The following is a 15,448-nucleotide window of genomic DNA, read 5'->3' on the forward strand; positions in this document are numbered from 1 at the left end:
TCGGCACCGCCGTGACCCGCTGACGCTGTGCGAGGCGGGCACAAGTGCAGTGCAGGACACCGTAGCGACCGCTGCCTGCCCCGATTTTATTGCGCGGCCGGGTAAGGCGGGAACCACGCACACCCGTGCCCAGGGCCCAACCGAATGCCGATACTACTGTCCTCCAGCCTCCGGTCCACGCTTGGGGGCTGCTTGGTTGTTCTAGCAAAGATTGCTTGGTGCTGGCGACGAGGAGCTTGCTAGCTCAGGAGAGCCCCCAGTTGGCTCTCATGAGGTAGCAAGGCAAGTCTTGCTAGCACAAGCCTCGAGAATAACTTGCTTGACATCTAAACATTCAAATTGCTATCCTAGCATAACCAGGCAGTACAACGCCTAACCAAGAAACCAGGCATGCCCTTGGTTTCATCCAGCTTACCAGCTAGCCTCGCCCCTGTCTGTCTCGGCAAGCAAAGCTTGGCCAGCCCGAGCGAGCCGATTTTCCTTCCTTGCTACAGTAAGAAAAACTTGTGGAACCAAATGCCTTGATCGCTCTAACTTCTAGCTCGGCGAGGCCAGTTTTAGTGGGGTTTCATCTGAGTTTTATTTGCACCCAATACCGTGACACACCAGCATATTTGAGGACTTGACTACTTAATTATGAAAAGAGAGACAGAGATAGTTTTATCTAGATGAAACCCGTTGTCACAGGTTACCAACATAGAAATTGACGTTGCAATCTCAATAACTGTGTCATGAAACTCCCGCACTAAGACTGGCCTAAGGCGAAACAGTGATGTGGCTGAGAACGAAACCTCCACGTTAATTTTTCACCACGTATAAACTATAGACATAAGAAATGAATCATATATAAGGTTGTGTTTAGTTGGGTGAAATTTGGGAATTTAGGCTACCGTAGCACTTTCGTTTTTATTTGGCAATTAGTATTTAATCATGGACTAATTAGGCTCAAAACATTCGTCTCGCGATTTCCAACCAAACTGTGCAATTAGTTTTTTTTCTACATTTAATGCTCCATGCACGTATCACAAGATTCGATGTGATGGCTACTGTAGCACTTTTTGGGAAAACTTTTTAGAACTAAACAAGGCCTAATTTCCACAGAACTAGGAAGATCTAATCATAAATTTTGTACACTCTAAAAACGTTGACAATATAATTGCCAATGGATCTATTTTATTTTCTAAAAAATTATCCTACTATAATAATATGATATAATATAAAGTAACCTCTAAATTAACACATAATTGAACCCTCATTATGATGCATAATCTAAAGAATCCCTTGAAGAACATGATGTATTCCACTAGCATTTACATCCAAATGGCCAATTCTAGATGAAATCATATTATTTGGCTCCAATCAATATTGATATCCCTAATGTCAAGAAATGCTTGTGTAAACCAGAAACTAAAAGCCTCTTTAAAAATCTAGATTTTTTATATCATACTGTTAGCGTTTTGTCAACCAACTAATGAATTTAAATGTGTGTCAAGCTGCTCTAAGGAGACGATGGTAGCACTCAAAGAAACAAGAAATTATGCTGGTTCAGGCCGGAGCCCTACATCCAGTCTCAGAGATGGTTCGAGTTCTTGTTCCTTGATTGAATGCTCTGAAGTTCTTACAATGGGGTATGTAAGCTAAGGGAAAGAGGTAGGAGGAGTGAGGTGAACGAATACCCGAATGAAGTCTCAAAAGTTCGTCCCCATGGATGGGAGGCCTGGCCACCCTCATATAGAATTCAGGGGCCAGGTTACATATAGAGAGAGGTTCTCCCGACCGAGTAGTCGCGAGCTTGAGGGAGGGAGAAGCGAGTAAACTTGGCTTGCAAGTAAGTCTGTCTTGTCCTGGCGTTAGCGCACGTTCTGGTATGGTCATCGTCGTGGTCTTGCTCCCACGTCGCGACGTGGCGTGGCGTGATGATACAGTGCCGGTCGTGACGGCACTGTTGGCATGGTGGTCGTTCACCAACTGTCCTGCGCGACGTGGTCTTGTCGTGGCCTTCGTCATCATCTCTTGTTCTCCTGGTGGCGTCGTGGCAACAGTGCGGGAGCAGGTGGCCGATCCCGGGTCGTCGGTCGCCTTTGCTGGTCATGTTACCGGTGGCCTCGACCCTAGACTGCGAGGTCGAGGTCCCCGGTGGCTTGGTCGGCCTTGAAAGTCAAGGTCGAGGTCATGCGCTCCATCCCGTAGCGGGTGGGGTCGTACACCCATCTTGTGGGGGTTGGATTTGGACGGCGGAATGTCATACCGGTCGTCACCGCCTGGCGGTGTTGTCTTGTCTGTGCAGGGGTGTGCAGGGAAGGCGTCTGCCTCCGACATGGTTGTCCTTTCAGTCCTGACGGAGTGAGCGGAGCGTGCCTGTTCTCTGTCAGGGCAGGCGTACCTGACCGCATCCGATCTCTCCTTATCTCTCCCCGGGGGTCGAGATGAGGGAGAGGTCAAGTGTGACTGTGTGGTGTGTAGCGGAAGGAGGAGGGAAAGGTCATGGCTGGACCCAGCTCGTCTTAGCATGTGGCCCAAGACCCGCATGGCTCAAATGGGCCATGGTTGCTGGGCTTCTGCTGGTTGGGCCGCTCAGGATGCTAACTAATCGGTGTCCTGAGATACTCGGGGTATCTGGACCCCGACACATACCTACGTTGATACATTATTTTGACCTAGGATATGTGCGACATTGCAAAACACAATTGGCGCGATAGCAGGTATGTTGCTTTTGTCACAAATGTTAGATAATTAGGCACTTGTTTTTGTCTATCGGTTCGTATGTTCGATCTGAGCTATTACCAAGGTGGCTACTAGATTAGCAAGCCCTATATTGTACCACATATGTTCGGAAACTGGTTACAAGGTACTGGCAACGATACGAAGCTATTAGCTTTGCTAGGGACGGTGCGCTACTTCTTGGTCTTTATGGTTAAATATATAAATGACACTGAGTTGTTTCCTAAAAGAATATATTTTCATGTACATGTTATTTATTTAATTATCTATTGGCTCCGCACTTGGTCCATACTCCAATCTCTAGAAGATAGGTTCACAGGGTTTAGTTGTGGTGATGTCGCAATAATTGGGATAGGCGGTCAAGGTTATTTTTTCCTAGGCACAAGGGTGATGGTGAACATGTTGGTAAGATATATAGCATACCGACATACAAATATGAAGTTAGTTTTCCTAAAGAAATGAGATGGCAAACCTATATTTGTATGCTGGTCTGTATCCTCTATTCAAAAACATTGCTTGATATTTAATGAGCTAAACACTAGAACATTTTTATATACCTGAGAACACACAAAACAAAGCGTATTTGTCATATCAACTCAAACGAATTAACACTACACAAACGATACAAACACAAAGACATATATCTTAGGGGCATGCGTATCTCTCATCTCTCTATATTTCCCTATATTAGAGAAATAAAAAAAACTCTTCACAAAATGGTTAAAACAAACTGCTACATATATATATAGGAGAAGCCCTAGGGGTTTCACTTTCTTTTCCAGAGATTTAAGTCAATACCCGAACCACCACATGAGCATATCAAGCTTGAGCAATTGTAAAACATGTTTGCTCAAGCAATTCAAGCCTAGCGCACGGTTCGTTCTTGACTTAATCCAAATGTGTGCCTCACCCCATATATTGCTCTATGCAACATATACTCCACACTATATAATTTATTTTAATACCCTTTTTTTCTTTCACTGCCTCTCAAGCACCGGTTCCCTTGCATGCTCTGAAGCGACGAGCTCAATGCAACCTTGTTTAGCATCTGCCATCAGTGGCCTCGAGCTAAGCATTTGACATGGCATCCGGCTCCGTCCTTCTGTGAGAATCGGTGGCCGGAATCCATGTCAAATGCCCGCTAGGGCGTGACAATGCTGGCCTGGAGCGCAGACTTGATTTTCTGGATGGTGCAGGAGAGCAGGTTGCTGACGGTCTCCACCGACTCCACGGTGAGCTTCGCGGTGGGCAGGTTGTTCACCAGGATCTGGAATGCCACCGTGACCAGAGACCCGGTGCTGCTGCCGCCGCCGCCGCAGTTTGGTGAACTCTGGGCAGGGTTTGACGACGGGCAATGGCCGTCCGGGAGGATGGCGAACCCGGAGGGGAGGAGAGAGACGTATGCGGAGTCGCCACCGTTCATGACGACGTGCATGGACTGCACGTCCACCGGGGCATACACCACCAGAGAGCCGGATGGGTCGGTGCAGGTCTCTTGTAAGATGAGCATATTGTTTTGGTTGCCACTTGTTGCCTGCAACATCTCAAAATGAGTGTATATGTAAGAGAGTTGTGAAATGCATCAGATACAGAAGAGAGCAAACGGATTTGACTTTTGAACTAAAAAAATGTGCACCAAAATTGCATTATGAATTTGGTAATAAGGGCACAGTATCTGATTGGAAATTCAACATTGCAATAGTAAAATCAACATCAGTTGGGGTAAAAACATATGTATGTAATCAGCATTGGAAGGATAAAACACAGCTCGTGAATCTGAGATTATATCAATCAGAACTTGATGCGCCTCAAAAAAACAAAGCGGACGGACACTACCGGAATGGCCAGGTTTGCCGTGTGTCCACAGCACACGTCAAAGTCAAAAAAAAACACTTGGTAAAGGCTTTACCGAGTGTTACACTCGGCAAACGGCACTCGGCGTACACAGTTACGGCAAAAGTTTATTTACCGAGTGTTTTTTTATCGGGCACTCGGCAAAGACGTTGCCGAGTGCTGAAACCAACGCTCGGCAAAAAAAAGTAACGTGACGGCGCGAAGATGGTCACGGCGTGTTTGCCAAGTGTCTAACGGCCTCGGCACTCGGCAAACATGACCTTGTTTGCCGAGTGCCCCGGCCCTGACACTCGGCAAATATGCTTGTCTTTGCCGAGTGTCTAGGCCCCGACACTCGGCAGATATTTTTGTGAAAAAAAGCCCGGCCCGCAGCGTCGCCGTCGGATGCCTGTCGCCCGCGCTGCCCCTGCCGCGCCGCCCGCCATGACCGCTAGAGTGTCGCGCCATCCCGCCCGCCACGGCCGTCGGAATGGATAAGGAGACAGAGGGGGGGAGGGAAGGGATAAAGAGGCGAGGGATCCATGGAGAGGAGTTTGGGCCAATGGGAGAGCTCCATTTTGGAGACACGGATCGCTAACGTGGTTAGGGGTTTGCTGAGTGTCCCAGATATGACACTCGGCAAACCACAGATTTGCCGAGTGCCAGATAAGGGGCACTCAGCAAACCTATTTTTTTATTTTCCTTCTTTTCATAATGTGGTTTTTCACGGACGCCGGGGGCAGGGGGCGGCGGCGGGATGTGTGTGTGTGCGTGCGGTGACTGTGTGTGTGCGTGTGTTCGTTTGGGTGAGACCGGCCAGGGGTGGTTATCAGGAGGTTTGTCGAGTGCCCATGATCTAGCACTCGGCAAACACATTTTGTTTTTTTTTCATTTTCAAACCCTAAACTACTGTGCGTGTGTGGGGCCAGTGAGGGGGTTTGCCGAGTGCCCTAGGTCTGGCACTCGGCAAACGCTAGCTTTTGTCGAGTGCCACATAATGGCACTTGGCAAACCTTTTTTTTTATTTTCCTTCTCCTTTTTCAGGCCGTGTTTTTCTCAATTTGTTCCGATGTATTTTGAAAATACCTTGTCAAATTGACTCAATGAGTGCTGAAACCAACGCTCGGTAAAAAAAAGTAACGTGACGGCGCGAAGATGGTCACGGCGTGTTTGCCAAGTGTCTAACGGCCTCGGCACTCGGCAAACATGACCTTGTTGCCGAGTGCCCCGGCCCTGACACTCGGCAAATATGCTTGTCTTTGCTGAGTGTCTAGGCCCCGACACTCGGCAGATATTTTGTGAAAAAAAGCCCGGCCCGCAGCGTCGCAGTCGGATGCCTGTCGCCCGCGCTGCCCGTCACGGCCGCCCGCGCTGCCCCTTGCCGCGCCGCCCGCCACGACCGCCAGAGTGTCGCGCCATCCCGCCCGCCATGGCCGTCGGAATGGATAAGGAGACAGAGGGGGAGAGGGAAGGGGATAAAGAGGCGAGGGCTCCATGGAGAGGAGTTTGGGCCAATGGGGAGAGCTCCATTTTGGAGACACGGATCGCTAACGTGGTTAGGGGTTTGCTAAGTGTCCCAGATATGACACTCGGCAAACCACAGATTTGCCGAGTGCCAGATAAGGGGCACTCAGCAAACCTATTTTTTATTTTCCTTCTTTTCCATAATGTGGTTTTTCACGGACGCCGGGGGCAGGGGGCGGCGGCGGGATGTGGTGTGTGTGCGTGCGGTGACTGTGTGTGTGCGTGTGTTCGTTTGGGTGAGACCGCCAGGGGTGGTTATCAGGAGGTTTGTCGAGTGCCCATGATCTAGCACTCGGCAAACACATTTTGTTTTTTTTTCATTTTCAAACCCTAAACTACTGTGCGTGTGTGGGGGCCAGTGAGGGGGTTTGCCGAGTGCCCTAGGTCTGGCACTCGGCAAACGCTAGCTTTTGTCGAGTGCCACATAATGGCACTTGGCAAACCTTTTTTTATTTTCCTTCTCCTTTTTCAGGCCGCGTTTTTCTCAATTTGTTCCGATGTATTTTGAAAATACCTTGTCAAATTGACTCAATGATATATATATATATATATATATATATATATATAGAACAACTACTCTATAGCTGGCTACAAAATAACTTATTCTGTAGCCACCTTGAGTTACTATAATTACTATGTTAATTTATGAGATTATAGTAACTCCTTACTAAGTGGTTTACTATAACGTTATGGTAAATATCCCTATGTGTTATAGTAACCCAACTATAGTAAATATATATTGACATTATCGTAATTAGTATATAAAATTATGGTAAATGGAGGTGGCTACAGAATAACTTATTTTGTAGCTGACTACTGAATAGCCTCTCCCTATATATATATATATATATATATATATATATATATATATATGATTTTTCTAGGAATATTATTCTATTATTTTATGCAGTTACATCTCAAATTTAATTTATATCAATTAAAATTCTATAATTGCACTTAATAAATTAAAATTATCAAACGGATCCAAAAAATTACCAAAATTTCACATCAAACAATCTATGTTCTCTATTGCCTATACAAAAAGTTTTGAAGCCAAACCCCAATTGGACCATCACTTTGACTCCAAGTCTTACCGAATCCTTCTCAACGCTACGATTCTTCTTTATGAGATGCTTCAGTCTATAAGCACCGTACGTGAAAAATTATGCGAAACCTTCTCAATTTTTTTTACCACAGCCTCAACGTATGATATCATGAGATCTTGACAAATCTCATGATTTTCAGACTTTATTTGCTTTTTTAGAATTTAAAAATCATTCGGTCACACGATCGTGGTTGTGTTTCCTGAACAAGATGTTCAAAATTTCTTTTCATTTCTCGGGTAAGGCCTCACACTGGACTCAATAACATGAATATCATTTTTCTACTCATTTTATTCTATTATTTGAATCACTTGAAGTTCAAATTTGACTTATACCAAAAAAAATCCTTGAAATGCAATAAATTAATTAAATATAGCAAACAGATCCAGAAATATATCAAATTTTAATATGGAGTACCACATGTTGTATGTGGAGAGTAGAAAAAGTTTCAAGGTCGGAAGAGAGAAAAAAACTTATTTATTTGCCGAGTGCCAAAAAAACACTCGACAAACTAAGTTCTTTGCCGAGTGCAAAAAAAAAACACTCCGCAAACTTATTTCTTTGCCGTGTGCCACTAACGGACACTCGGCAAACTCCTAATAGCCGGCACACTAACTGACGGATGTCCACGTGACGGTTTGTTGCCGAGTGTCCCTGTTTTGCCGAGTGTTTTTTTCTAGTTTGCCGAGTGTTTTTGTTTCAACACTCGGCAAAGAGTTTGTTTGCTGAGTGCCATTATTTTGCCGAGTATGTTTTTTTTTGTAACACTTGATAAATAGCTTGTTTGGCGAGTGTCTGAGGGAATGCACTTGGCAAACATAAAACCACTAGGCAAAGAGCCGGTTTTCAAGAAATTACTTGCTCGGCCCTAATTTTTTTTTAAGAGTCAAACAATTTTCAAGCTCGACCAAATTTATATAAAAAAAAATTAAAATCATAGAATATCCTTCTATATTAAACCTATTTGGATATACAAAACCGATACTGTTTTCTAAAATTGATTAAAACTTAAAATTTGATTTATTTTAAAACTAGAATTGTATTTTTTTTTACTGACAAGTACTGTAGTTCAGAGGGAAGATAAGGCTTTTGTAAGCACAAGGACTAGGGCGGCCACGCCTGCTTCCAAACACACACAGAAAAGCTGACAGGAGCTTTCTCTCACAAATGTCAACCTTGCCCCAGTTTCTGGTAAGCTGCCGGTATTTAACCTTTTTCTGGTTTGTCCTCTTCTTTATGTCATGACTCATGAGTCCCCCCAACCCATGCAATATTGCAATGCATGCATATGTACCCACAAATCCGGCGCCATGGTACTGTACCATACTTGGTGAGAAGACAGTATCACAGTATTGCATTTCAATGTGGTACCAAAAGTCGAGGGAATCGCAATGGTAAAAATGGCAGTGAAAAGTAAGGAGACAAGTACTTACATTTGGACGGAGGAGGGAGACAGCGTTGCCGTGGTGCTGGCCCTTGGCGATGTGGTCCATCTCCTGCATGGCCTCACCGTTGGCTAGGATGTCCCACTCGCCGCGGCGCTGCTCGTCGCGGAGGTAGTCGAAGATGCGCTGCGGGGGCGTGGCGGGCAGCCGCACGGACGTGGTGGCGCTCAGCACCACGCCGGGGGGCTCCCCGGGCGCGCCCACGCTCTGCCGCGCCATCATGCGCACCTTCTCCTCACCCTCGCCCGCGGTGCCGCCGCCGGTCCAGGCGCTTCCTCCTCCCTCACCGCCACCGCGCCACTCGTCCAGGCGCCGCCACTTCTGCGCCGCCGAAGCACACACGCCCGCGCAGAAGTTGTCCGTCATCCGCTGCGCCAGCTTCAGCATGCTCCTCCGCCCCACCGGCGTGATCGCTGCATCCATACATGTTCACCGCCGTCGCCATTGTTAACCATCACCGGCGTGGTCGATGAAGGGAGCAGTAGAAAGTTACTCACTGGCGTGGTCGCGAGCAGGGAGAGAGTTGGAGCAGAGGATGGCAAGGTACTGGCACTGGCGCTGGAGCGAGGCGAGCCAGCGGCGCGCGCCAAGGGCCTGGCCGGATTGGAGCAGCGGGCGGTAGAGCTGGTGCACCACCGCGTCGTCGTACTCCGCGTGAACAACCCACGTGACCTGTGGAAAGCACGCACAGTATAGAGCAGCGTTAGCACGGGTAGTCGCTCCCAGCGTGCCGTCACTTGGCCATGGCCGCTTGCCGCCGCGACAGCGCAGTAATGGCGGAAGCAGGTAAAAGGGCTTGTGCCGCTGGCCACGGACGGAAGGTAAAGACGCGCAAGAAATGGCAACGATAAGATCGATCGAAGGGCGTACACGTACGCCATTTTGCAAGGGGACAAGCTAGCAACGCGGTACGAATGCACCGCAACAGGATGCTGCGTGTCTGTCGTCGTCATCTAAACAAGCATCGATCGGCCTCAGGACTCAGGAGTCAGAAGTTCAGGGTTCAGAAGAAACCCAGTTTGACCACTGCAAAGTGCAGAACCCTAGCTAGTACCCAATACATACCCAATACAGAAGCACTCAGCCTATTCGGTTGGCTGGTTCGTAAAGAAGTACTGCTGACTGGTTTGTGTGAGAGAAAAATATTATTCTGGCTGAAAATTTACGATCGTACGACAAGCCACAGCCAAACGAACAGGCTGACTACTGCACCAGACTGCAGGAAAGCGAGGAAACGATATTCAGCCTGTTCGCTTGATCGTAAACGATCGTAAATTTTCAGCCAGAACAGTATTTTTTTCTCAGACCAAACCAGCCAGCAGTAATAATCCATGATCGTGATCGTTTCAGCCCCAGCCGAACAGGCCGATGTTAATGCACAGCAAATAAACAAGATCTACAACCGAGACATGTTCATGGGTCATGAGAGGTTTGGATTCTATCGACCCCACTACATTACAGGTCGCATTCGTGCACTCACAAGCTCGGCACTCGTCAGTGACGACGAGAAAACAGCATGATGATATGCCCTAAAAAACTGGATCTACGAGACCATGCGGCGGCCGGCCCGAGACAGCATTTCCCGGCGCACGTACGGTAGCGGAAGCATCGAAATGTTTCAAAACTGGTTAAAGAAAAATCATGTGATACCCTAGGCTAGATAGATGCCCATGCTACAGGTCAAGCTCGCTGCGGGTCAGCCGGCGGCCACCGCGTCTGAGCCTCCGCAGACGGCACGGAGACCAAACTGATCTCGCACACGTCTCGGCGCCCTGCGCCCTGCGCCCTGGGCCCTGGCTACGAGAGCATTGAGGGGGTGTTTAGTTCCCCAATTTCCAGAATTTGGCACTATGCAAAAAGAAGATTCCCCGTCACATCAAACTTGCGGTACATGCATGGAGTACTAAATGTTGATGAAATCAAAAACTAATTGAACAGTTTTGTTGTACTTTACGAGACGAACGTTTTGAGCCTAATTAGTCAACGTTTGGAAGCCACTGTGGCTACAGTAACTCCGGCGGCGCCGATTCCGCGCTGAACTAAACGAGGGCTGACTTGCCGCTCCTGGGAGCATCGATTGGTGCGTGCGCAGGGCGCAGCAGTGGCGCCGCGCGGCCGGCCTTGGATTCATTCATTCACTCACTCGCAGACTCGCTCGCTCGCCCACGACGCGCACGCGTCGGGGCAGAACTCGCGCACTGTAGCCGCCACATGCCGCTGCGCCGTGCGGTTTTATGACGACAGTCGAATCGGACGGCGGTGGAGCACAACCATGGTAACGGCCGGGCCGGGGTACGTACCTTGGAGTAGCCGTTGTTCATGTCCTGCACGATGCAGCCGGTGGGGAGCAGGCGGCAGCCCATGTACCCGGCGGCGCCGCCGCCGTTCTGCGCGTGGTGGTGGTGGCGGCTGTGGTGGTTGCCGCCGTCGGGGCGGAGGATGGCGTCCACCGAGACGTCGACCACGGCCCACAGCCCCTCGGCGTGCTGCTTGCAGAACCGAAGGAAGACCACCTCACGGATCGGCACCAGCGGGGACAGCACCTGCAGCTCCGCGTGCATCTGCATGCATCGATCCCAGAAAGCACGTATACGTACGTCGTCACGTCGCGTACGCGATTGATGAGCAGCCGTATAGATTACTAGTATAGGCGTGTGCGTGCGAGAGCATGGCGGCATTGCGTGACGAGAGTGCGTGGTACGTGTGGGCGACGAATGGGATGACTCACCAGCTGGATTGACCCGCTCCGCGTGCCGCCCATGCCGCTCGAGATGATGTCCGTCGTGCTTGCCCTCGCCACGATGCACGGGAACATCTCCGACCACCGAGCCTGCACGAAACATGTCGATATATGTCATCGCGCCAGCGGCAACGACACGTACGTATAGTATAGGCCATTAACATGGAACACATGGCTCTCGATCAGCTGGTTGCGTACCGCGTCCATGAGGCTGTCTACGAGGTCCACGCTGCTGGTTATGGCGATGCCGGCCTCGCGGGTAGCCTCGGAGACGTAGCCGGCGGGGCTCGGCCCGAACACCCTGGCGAACGCGCGGTGGTACTCGTCGAAGTTGAGCGTCTCCAGGCTGCCGCCGCCGTCCGGGCTGCGGAGCCAGAGGGCTCGTCCATCTGCGCCACTTTCATGAGCTCCTCCATTGCGGCGAGCCCCAGCTCGAGGAGGACGGTGCGGTCGATGCCGTCGGCCGCCCCGTGCATCGCGCCGTCGAGGGCGCCGATGCCCACGGTCAGGCGCATGGCCGCCGCCGAACCCACGGGGCCGCCCGGCAGGCCGCCGGCGCCCATTAGGTCCGGGGAGGGGCTGCAGAGCGGACGCGTCGAGGGGGCCGAGCCCGAAGCCGCCGTTGGTGCCGACGCCGAGCTCGAGGCCGGAGCACCCTTGCAGGGCCGACATGGAGCTACCGGAGGAGATTGGGCGGCCGAGGAACTTGCCGGCGAGGGCGCAGACGCGGTCCAGCTCGTCCTTGAGCCGCGCGTTATCTATGCGGAGGTGCTGCTCCTCCAGCGACACCTCCCCGAGCACGGCCGCGCCGCCGCAGTTGGCGCAGATTGGGTTGCGCATCGCCTCCCGGATCGTCATGTTCTCCGCCCGCAGCTTGTCGTTCTCCTGCCTCAGCAGCGCGTTCTCGTGCCGCTCGATCTGCGTCTGCTCATCACGACGATGCACACAAGACATGAAATTGTCAGTCATCACACAGGCAGACGCAGTCCGACACGACACATGTAGGTCGTCCATGGTTTGATTGACTGATTATATTCGCGCTCCGAACCTTCATCTGCGTGCGGCGGTTCTGGAACCAGAACTTGACCTGGCGGCTCTCTAGGTTGAGCCGCTTGCTGAGCTCCATCCTTTGCTTCTCGTCGGGGTGGGGGCACTCCTTGAACACACTGCGTGTGCATATGCTAATTGTTAGGTCTAAAAACTCGTGAAAAAGATTTCTTCCATGGTCTGGCGTCTGGCCTGTGATAATATAGGCGACATACGCTTCGAGTTCTTGGATTTGCTGCGGTGTGTGGCGGTGGTATCGCTTCTTCTTCTTGCGCGGGTTACTGTTGTCCGGGTCGAGCTCGTCACCGGAGGCGCCGTCGACGTTGTCGCTGCCTGACCGGCTGTCGTTCTCGTCCTCCCGGGCGCGGCCCAGCGAGTCGCCGTCGCCTCCGCTCCCGCTCCCTCTGCTGCCAATCAAGCCCATACAACTCAAGTCGCCCAGCTGCCCCCCTTCCATGTTCGTTTGCTAGAACAACAAAAAATCAGTCCTGTCAGACACATGAGCACAAGAAAGAATCAGAAATTTCAGAGAAGCCATCGTCGTAGTGAGTCTACCAGGCCGAGGGAGAGGCCGGTGGCGCCCAATCCGCCGGGTTTCGGCAGGGGCGGGACGGGGATGAGGCGGCTGGGGTTGTGCATGCCCGTGCCGCCGCCGCCCGTAGCGTCGTAGGAGAAGACGCCGGAGCCGGCGGCGCCATCGAACATGCCACCGAAGCTCATCAAGAGCGGACTGGAAGTCACAGCAAAAGACTGGTTTTTCTCCTCCACTCCTGGCTAAAATCTCTGCCCACGATCCTACCAACCCCGCGCGGATCCCCTCAGATCCCAAGGAATTATTAAATTTTTTATGAGGTGAGAGGGAAAGAAGGCACGCATTAAAATAGCAGGAGCGCAGCCACGCAGCCGCCGATGGCCTGGCTGGAGCAAATATGGAAGGGAATCATCATGGAACGAGAACGTCCGTCATGGAGGACGGACATGAATGGAAAGAAGAAACTCGAGGGTTGGGCAGAAGGAACGCGAGACGCGTCCACCTAAAAATAGGCGTAGCTCTGAAGAACTCGATGCCAAACTCCGCCGCCGCCGTCACAACGGCGGCGATGGCGACCCCTGACGAATCCGCCGAAACCCTCGTCAGGCCAGGAAGACGCAGCAGCTACTTCCACTCCGCCACATGCAGCATGTGGCTTGCCGGCCTGGCGAGCGAGCTAGTTAAGAAGACGAGAGCAGACGAGACGAGTAATTGGGAAGGACGAAGAGGAAGAATGGGCGAGGAGAGATGTCCGAGAGCTCGAGAGGCTATGGCTACGAGAGGGAGAGGTAGATAAAGCGGGGGGCATGTGGAGCGAGTCTACGAGGGCGCCGGCAGCAGCTAGCGCTCTGGCCTCGTGGGGCAGATAAAAGAGACGGCGGCGGCGTCGTGCACCGCCGAAGAAAGAAAACCGGAGTCAGTCTGGGTCTGGCTGGCGGCCATGTAACCCCAACCAGCGTGAAAAAGCTGTGTTTTTTCGGAGCGTTTTCGGGGCCAAACCCAAACGGAGGAAACGAACAAGCCCGGGGGGCCGGGAGCACAAAAATCAAGTGGGGCTGACTCGCACACGGAGGCGAGCGCGAGAGTCAAATGGCCCCCACCCATGGGCCGGTTACAACGTAGGCCGCGGCTCGACTTCTGCTTACTTTCACACTGCCACACAGATCTGGCAATGACCAACAAACGATTGTGCTGCTGTGACGTGATGAGTGTACGTGAGCTCAACAAGGGGGTCCGCCTACGTGGATTATCACGATTGGAAGGATGCCAAGTACAACAGCGACCAGTTTTTATGCTTCAGAAAAGATGGAGGCGGTGAGAGGCAAAAACAGGGCTTACCCCCTACTTCGCTGTCAGCCGTGCTGTAGCGAGCGGAGGAGGCGCGAAAATGCCGTGGAAAAAAGCGGATGGCACGGCGGCAGGGAGAGCGCCGGGTGCCAGAAAGGAGGGAGGGACGGCGAACGTGACGGGGACTTCTCACGGGCGGTGGTGGCTGGCGGTGGCTGGCTCATTCAATCGGACGCGCCCGGGACGCCGTACGGGACTACGGGTCCCCTCCGCGCGCTCGGCGGATGGCGGATCGGACGGGCGCGGGGCGGGGGCAAGTCCGGGAGCACGGGAGTAAATGAGGAGCGGCGGCGGTGGGGTGGGATTTTTCTGGTGCGACGTCCGGGGAGCACGGGGCCGTTGGACTCTCGGCTGGCACGGCGAGGCGAGGCGAGAGTTAATGCCGCGAGCGCGAGCAGCGTGCACGGGTAAGCACGGCACGGCCCCCCCACCGCGACGCCCCGTGCCGTGCCGTGCCCAGCTGCATCGCGCACCCAACAAGTACCGAGAGAACGGTGTACGTACTCGCTATGGGAGCTAGGTGGCACCGCGTTGGCGGCCGTGGGTCGATCCGTGGATGTGGGGGCGTACGTATGGGCGCGTGAGGGCAGGTGACGCACCGCTCGGCAAACGGCAACCGAGCGCGCGCGGCTGCCAGTACTTGGAGCTGCTGTTGCGGTGCGTGTGCCTCGCGGTGGTACTCAACCTGTTGGGTTGGCGGGTTCGTGAAGAAGTACCGCTGGCTAGTTTGTGTGAGAGAAAAATATTATTTCGGCTAAAAATTTACGATCGTTTACGCCAAGCCACAGCCAAACGAACAGACCGTGCACCAGATGGGGCAAACAAATCACGCTGTACTTTTTCGGCGGATTCATGATTAATTCACTGGAGAAGCCGTGTATGCGCTATGTGTTCCAATCCACGGCAATCTAGGAAAAACTCGCGTGTCTTTAAACCCGACTTGATTCGCTTCTTTTTTCATCCGAAACAGTATTTTTCTCTTACAAATTCCTTTAGCATTCCTCCGATGGTTTGGAGGAATGCTAGAGGAATTTGTGAGAGAAAAATATTGTTTCAGATAAAAAAAACGGATTAAGCCGGGTTTAAGGGCACATATACATTAGTACGAAGTACTAGGTGGATGTCAGGATGTGGTGATCATATGACACCTGCACCC

At 51.5% G+C, this 15,448-nt stretch overlaps 1 protein-coding gene across 1 annotated transcript; it reads right to left on the bottom strand.

The window, feature by feature from the left end:
- Positions 1-3,366: 3,366 nt before the first annotated feature.
- On the bottom strand, positions 3,367-13,399 carry LOC136550040 (homeobox-leucine zipper protein ROC6-like). The gene is given in 11 exon segments (XM_066541474.1): positions 3,367-4,255; positions 8,615-9,039; positions 9,124-9,298; positions 10,927-11,187; positions 11,355-11,456; positions 11,565-11,743; positions 11,746-11,938; positions 11,940-12,290; positions 12,415-12,532; positions 12,629-12,879; positions 12,969-13,399. Coding segments are annotated over 11 exon segments (2,613 nt in total). The 5' UTR covers positions 13,134-13,399; the 3' UTR covers positions 3,367-3,862.
- Between the last annotated feature and the right edge of the window lie 2,049 nt (positions 13,400-15,448).

Source organism: Miscanthus floridulus, chromosome 4, assembly GCF_019320115.1.
Source record: "Miscanthus floridulus cultivar M001 chromosome 4, ASM1932011v1, whole genome shotgun sequence".
In the NCBI taxonomy this organism is placed as follows: Eukaryota; Viridiplantae; Streptophyta; class Magnoliopsida; order Poales; family Poaceae; genus Miscanthus; species Miscanthus floridulus.